The sequence below is a fragment of the Rhipicephalus sanguineus genome, chromosome 2 (assembly GCF_013339695.2).
Source record: "Rhipicephalus sanguineus isolate Rsan-2018 chromosome 2, BIME_Rsan_1.4, whole genome shotgun sequence".
Taxonomy (NCBI): domain Eukaryota; kingdom Metazoa; phylum Arthropoda; class Arachnida; order Ixodida; family Ixodidae; genus Rhipicephalus; species Rhipicephalus sanguineus.
The window spans coordinates 37,608,697-37,615,729 of record NC_051177.1 but is presented as its reverse complement, the minus strand read 5'-3'; the positions used below and the strand labels follow the sequence as shown (position 1 = coordinate 37,615,729).

General features: G+C 49.3%; 1 protein-coding gene across 1 annotated transcript in view; it reads left to right on the top strand.

Annotated features, from left to right (window-relative positions):
- Window positions 1-1,356: 1,356 nt before the first annotated feature.
- LOC119381544 (cytoplasmic dynein 2 heavy chain 1) overlaps window positions 1,357-7,033 on the top strand; it is a 90,420-nt gene continuing 84,743 nt past the window's right edge. Inside the window, exons 1-6 of the mRNA XM_049412820.1 lie at window positions 1,357-1,445; window positions 2,780-2,912; window positions 3,395-3,558; window positions 4,076-4,271; window positions 4,868-5,089; window positions 6,051-6,143. Coding sequence (XP_049268777.1) covers window positions 1,357-1,445; window positions 2,780-2,912; window positions 3,395-3,558; window positions 4,076-4,271; window positions 4,868-5,089; window positions 6,051-6,143 — 897 coding nt within the window. The remainder of the gene's footprint in view (window positions 1,446-2,779; window positions 2,913-3,394; window positions 3,559-4,075; window positions 4,272-4,867; window positions 5,090-6,050; window positions 6,144-7,033) is intronic.

The following is a 7,033-nucleotide window of genomic DNA, read 5'->3' as shown; positions in this document are numbered from 1 at the left end:
GGCGGCGCGGCTGGAAACCCTCCTGAGTGATTTGGACTCTTGGCGCGCTCCTTTGACCAAGGTCCAGCAAGAACTAGGTCTCGCCCTATCGGCGTGCGGCCGCAGCCCGAGCGCGGACGCCGTCCTGGGCGTTCGAATCCGTACCATGCTGCAGGCGCGCCTTACGCAAGAGCAGCTGGTTCGCCTCGCGCCACCGACCACGCGGGAACCACTGCCCGCGGCCCCTCGGCTCTCGGACCCTGAGCCCGAATGGCGTGCCGCCATGGCTCTACACACTCAGTGGCTGGCCCCGCTGGCTGCCCGAGCAGCCGCCACGCTCAGGGAACGCCTGATGCGGACAACGGGACTATCGGTACGTCGTGTAATGAAGAATGAAATATCACGAGCCACAGATTATGAACGCTGCATTACATTTGCAACGGTACTTGAGCTTGGAGCTGCGCCACCTTCTCGGCCCGTGGCAAAGCAGCACCTGTGCGATGCGCAATACAAAAGCGCCGTTGGTGTTTTTGAGGAACTTTATGAATGATCCTTTTGTGTATGTCCAAATAAGGCAGAAGTTCAGGGAAAGGTGGAAGCTTGAAGATGTGAAAAATTCTTGAACACGGGTGTCATTGGAGCCAACGTTTCCCCAACTGGTCTTGTCTTCTTCAAGGATGCAGCCTTAAAGAAGACAAGACTGCTTGTCGAACCGTTGGCTCCAACGACAACCGTGTTCAAGAATTTTTAATCTCTTTTGTATATATGTGTGTTCGTGACTGTACGTGCTATTTATGTGTATGTGTGATCACTGTATATATCATAGTCAACATCCGACACCTGGAGTAGCAAGCCAGGCGATGAGCCAGGCTCATATATCCGAGGTATTCATTAAGAATTGTTATATCTCTCTATCACTAATTGAAAGATAATTACATCGAGTTACTCCACTGGCGAACAAATCTCCGCGTACTCACTTTCCTCTTCTTGATCATGAATAACAAGCTTGTTACCGATCCTGCCGAGTACCTGTCACCAGTGGCAACTGAACCGTACTACACCGTAACCGTTACGCTTAAGAACTCTTTTCTTTCCTAGAACTATAAAAAAGATCGAAACAGGCTCAAACACCAAATACTCATGTTGATTAACCTGTCGAAGACGCTACTTGTGTTTCTTGTTTTGCTCACTCTGCCGGGGCCCGTCTAGGGCTTGCAGTATGTAATAAAAAGGAAGGTTGAACCTGCTAACCCAAACCAACAGGAGCATAACACGGCACATGGCTCCGCTTATACGCCAGTTGTTTGCATTTCTTTGGACCTAATTTGCACTTAAAGTGATTGCGCTGATGGCAATGTAGCTCGCCATAAAATATGTATGTCCTCGTTGCAGCTTCTGCAAGAATGCAAATCTTACTCTGAGCTGCTTAAACATCCCGACGTGCAAGCTCAGCTAGCGCCTGAAAGGTGAGCAGTTGACTTCACTGTTTATTCACACCATACGCTCAGTCCGTACAACAGGTACTGGATGTTCTAGTATGTCCAGTAATTGCAAGCCTTCAGTAGGCAGCATGACACGACTGTCTACAGCGGAACGTGATATGCCCGAGATCCTGAGTCCAGTATGATGGGACGCAGCAGTGTTGTTTATGCTCACGTGAAATTTTTGTATGTTCCCTTCTTTCTATCTCTCTATCTTTTTCTCTCTTGATCCCCTTCCCCCAGCGTAGGATAGCAAACCGGACGCGCGTCTGGTTGACCTTCCTGCCTTAAATAACTCAGTCGCCGATACAGAAAGGTAAAAAGTAAAAGTAAAAGCATGTGTGGGGAGACAGAAAGAGTGGAAGGGGAGAACGTGCAACACACACACACACACACACACACACACACACACACACACACACACACACACACACACACACACACACACACACACACACACACACACACACACACACACACACACACACACACACACTCACGCACGCACGCACACACAGTGCAAGACTCCAACGTAACAATAAAACGGAATATGTACCGTATGATTATTCTCCTTTCCTATCGCATTTCATTTCTGTTTCTTTGTCTCTCCGTAGTCGTTGAATCTCAATTGCGCATGCATCGGAGGGCGTTCGGAATGCTACAAATGCACCCATTCTCAAGAATAGGAATAAATATGTTGAAGTTAATGGTGTTCTTACAGAATAATCAGGTACGGCTTGCTTCTTCGCCTCCTTGCTCTCTTTCTTTTATTTTGGCTTTGTAAGGGTGGTAGGAGGGACAGGATTGATAACTACGTTTACACGAACTCAACGAATTTGGGGAGAGTTAGCATGTAGGGCCCATATCCGGTCGTCGTGTTAAGCTAGCGGGCCGTAGGTTGATGGGGCTTTGGGACGGGTTCGGCCTGTCTTGTTATGAAGGAATGATTCATGATTGTCTCACTCCACTCAGCTCGACAAAACACGCACAAAATCAGTTGAACTTGTCTGGATCAGCCCACATCTGACTCTAATCGCTCGCGACGAGTTCATGTGAACGATGCTGTTCGCTACAGAAACAAAGGTATGAAAAACACAAGTGTTGGAAATCATTTCTAGCTGTTCTTATTAATGCATCTCCCGGGAGTGTTCTTGAACGATGCACCAGTAAGCTCAAGAAGTTTTCGTACGCGGAGGTCACGCATGATACATATTGAAATTTTGCAGTTTTTCGGATGCCTGTGATTCCTCGGTGATTTGGCCTGTGCATGTGATTCCTAGATGACATGGCGTCGAACTGCCTTCCTATCGTTCTTTCAGAGATGTGCTTCTGCGCGCTTTGAGCGAGTGCATGGTTGAGGCGAAGAAGTCGTACGAGCAAACTTCGTGCAGTATACAGGGAGTTCCGGACGTCGTCAGAGACATAGTCGGTCTGCAGGAGCTGCGCACCAGGGTAAGGCGGCCTGAAATACCTCACCATTTAGGCTACCGTGTTTACAAAGACTGCCTTAGCAAAACAGTCGCTCTTCACAAAAAATTTGAAGGAACGCTGCATCTTAAGAGGGTCGATATCATGTTGCTACCGAAAAAACTCTGTATCATACTGTGACCACATTGTTCATATATCTTCCATTCGTATTCTTCGCGCTTTTTTCTTCTTTTTCTTTTTTTAGTCTACTTGGCACGTCGACACTAGAAAGTGTATGGAGTATAGGGCCGCTCCTGGAATGAACTTATACCACTTCAAGGAGGCGCTAGCAGCTCTTCGGCGAGGAGTCGCCTACTCCGGCGTCGTCCTCGCAGATGTCGATACGACCTATGTATACAGTGCCAAAATTGTAGCTCGGTAATAAACGGGGATGACAAATTCGTGCATGCATATGGAAGCGTTGCCCTGCTCCATTGAAGACTTCAGCGTGTATTCCGCTCGTGCAGTTGGAAGAGGCTCGAGAAGTGGTGCGCCTGCTCAACGACGGCAGCAACTCCTGGGAAACACTGGTGGAGAAGCTTAACAGGGCGTGCGACGAGGCGAGGGAAGCCGCCGCCGACCGCCTGGACGGTTGGAGCCGCAACGCCCAGCAGATCGCCACTAAGACGAGGTGAAACTCGTGCCAGCGTCAGCGTCGTCATCTTTTGCCGCTGTTGTAGACGTATTTTGGTAGTCGTTCTGTACATTTCCCAAGCAAGAGCTTAACAGACCAAGTGATGCCGCTTCGTGGGGCAAAACAGAAAGAGTCCGCTTGTTTGCTATATGACTTCTGAATAACATAAGTCTCGTTGCCTTTGGACGGCTGAAAAGATCCACCTAAAAAGGTCGCAGTATCGCCCGAAAGGTAGCAATAGCCAAGTATGGTTGATATTTTCACGGACGTATAAACTGTAGTGAACATTCGCTTACTAACTAAACAAGCACTGTTTCATGCATGCTCGAGAATTTCGAGCATTCACCTCGAGCATTTGCGCTAACACCAATGGCGTGATGAGGAGCGTCGGCTGCAAAGAGCGAGCGTGCTTGTCCTGCACACCACACATACGCGGGCACGCATGCACACGCAACGACAGAAACCTTGCGTCAAAAGGTCAAAAGTGAAAACGTGAACCATCTTGGCTGCGCAGCCTCCAGGAGGACGAGCCTGCTTTGATCCTGGGCGCGGGTGGGCGGCCCCGGGTCAGCCTGAGCCCCCGGCTAGCGTCCATCGCGTCTGAAGCGAGGCAGCTGCGCGCTCTGGGCTGCCGGCTTCCCCCTGGGCCCTTACGGCAGCTCGAAGACACTGCAGCCCGCGTCGGCCACCGTGCTCGACACCTGCAGCAGGTGATTAGCCACGACCGCTTTGTGGCTCTGGCCCCTGACGCTAGAGTTAAGCGCAGTTGATTTGTGAAAATGCAGCGTATTAAGAAGGACATTGGACGAAGTAATGTGAAGACAGGACGAAGCGTTTCACATGCTTCGCCCGAGTCCGTCTGCAAGTTTCGCCATGTATCACCACCAACAATCCCATTCTTACATCCTATGGAACGAGTTGGTTTAATTGCACATCTCGGTGAGGAGGCATGCGTTGAAGCACGGCATGGTGATATTTCAAGCTACATTTGGCGAAGGATTTCAAAGACTTTGGATAAGAGCCCTCCTTCCCTCATGGACAAGTTAGGAAAGAGGGAAGGCGAGCACGCCTTTGCACCCCCCCCCCCTTTTTTTCCATTCCACGTCCATGGTGATTGGAAGTACCCCTCACCGTGGACATAACTGACGCGCCTCTGGAAAGCACAGAGGAGTGGAATCAATATCGAAAGCTCGGGCAGCGGAATGGTGTCCAGCCTTTGTCAACAAACTTTTTGCAGAGCGCTCGTGCTTTTATGCTCGTGAACTACTCAGCCGACGTCGCACCTGTGCTCCGTGCTTTCGCCCAGGTTGCGTCGTTCTACAGCACGGTGGCTGATCAGATGATTCCGAGCCAACGACCGCTAATGCTGGGGCTGGCCGAGGAGTTGACTGGTGCCCTGAGGCAGCGGGTGCCCTGGGGAGACGTTACAGCCCTGGACGCCTTTGTTGGCCGATTGCGCGGCCTCGCAGCTCGGCTGGCCGGCCGCAACCGCCATCTGCGTGCCCTGCATCTGGCTGTGTGCCGCAAGGTGCCCTCTATTTGCTGCACGCTTGTATTCTGTCAGCAATGTGCGATCAGACAGTGTCAACAACTGCTACAGGGGCAGTTATAGGATTTCTTAAGAGCACAGGACTGGACACTGGACTGTAGCGAAACCACTGTGTTACGTTGTTATTGTATATACGCATCACCTCCTCATCTCCCCATTATAACCCTTCATCACTATTTTCCCTTTCCCTTTTCCCCTGTGCAGAGTAGCAGGCTAGAGCGTACTAGCTCAGGCCGACTTCTCTGCTTCTAATAAATTATCTCTCTCTCTTTCTGTACGCTTGTGAAAATAAAGCGTGGCGCTTGTTTTCTGTATGATACCCTCGGTACAGGAACCCGGCTGAAATCTAGACTTGCTGCGCAAGCAGAAGAGGCAAATCAAAGTGCGCTCACTGAGCCCACTTTGATTTTGTGCAAGTAACTGAATTGGCTTCCAGATTGTAGCACAATGTTTCTTTGTGAATGACAAGACAGGAAAGCGTGTTTCGTTTTTTTTCCTTTTAGTGCAAATTGTAGTGATTGTTTAGTTCTCCTAATTCTGTTTCTATCTTTTGTGGATGCTTAATTTTGGCCATTTTGATCTCACCGTATTCTTACTTCCAGCTTTTCTTCTTCCTGTCTTCACTTTCTTACGCTCTACCTTTCTCTAGCCCCTCTTTCCTGAAGAGCAAGCAGACCGAGCACTTCTCTCGGCGGCATGTGCCATCAAAAGGGCCACTGCCACCGAATTTCCTATATTTTCGTGGCAGTTGCCACCAAAATGCAATAATGTGGACTTCTCCCCCAATGTTCATCAACATTACGTTTATATGTGAATAGTTCTGTTGCTGTTGCATTTCATATCTTCGTCGCGATGCCTAGCAAGTCATCATTAAAAGAGTGTCCCTTGAAATGCACTTTGAGAAGCCAGCGTTATGCCGTCACAAGAACACGCTGCGCAGGTGATGTCCCTGTTCGACCTCGACTTAGTGTGCCGCCAGCAGAACTGGAAGGATGTGCTCAATGACATCAGGGCCACCATGGCCCAGCAACAGGTGAGCTTAAAGGGAGGGCGTAAAAATTACAATATTTTTAGGGCGAAAGCCTTAAATTCCTCATCATCAGCAGTGACCGTCAGCATAGGCGGCGTCAGCGCGAGTGATGCAAAAAAATCAACATCATGTGAGACGTACTACGACGTCATCATGACGTCACATCCAGAAAAAATGTGTGTCACGACACGTGGCGTCACATGATGACGTTATCGCACGAAATCGTCACTTGGTCAAAGGTGGGTCGATCACGAAGGCACTGCAAAACCACGTGAAATTCAGAAAGCTCCCGATTCCTCCGATCCCGGAGGCAGTGCAAAACCACGTTGGGTGCGGGAATTCGCCTTCGGGCGGGATCGATACAATAGACTAAGAAGAAAAGAAAGGAGATGGCTTTCGCCTTTCAGTCGTCTTAGGCAAATGCATAAGGAACACTCTGACTTTTCTAAAGCAGTGAGCAATCGAAAACATGCAGCAAGGCATTTCCATTTACTTGTCGATCTCTCTGAGAACCTTCGATTTTTGTCAATCTAGCTGTAAGAACGTAACTTCATGATCGCCAAGCACTGGCTCAACGTAAGCAAACGTGTGTCCCTGATAGCCAGCTGCCACTGCATATGCAGCTTATGCTCGGAGTTTGGCATTCGCGTGATGGAACCGCGGGAGAAGTAATTCGGATCTGTATATACGGGCGACATCTCCGAACAAATACATATGCGTAATGATTGATTCGCTGCAAAGTGCACTTTCTTTCTGCATGGTCACATAGGTTCGAGTTGCTGTTCTGTAAGAGCCGCACTTAGTTAAATATGCTTGTCTTTCAAGAGCGCTGCAGTAAAGTAGTTGAACAGTGGTAATCGATAACGTATAGCATATAGGTAGTTACAGCGGCG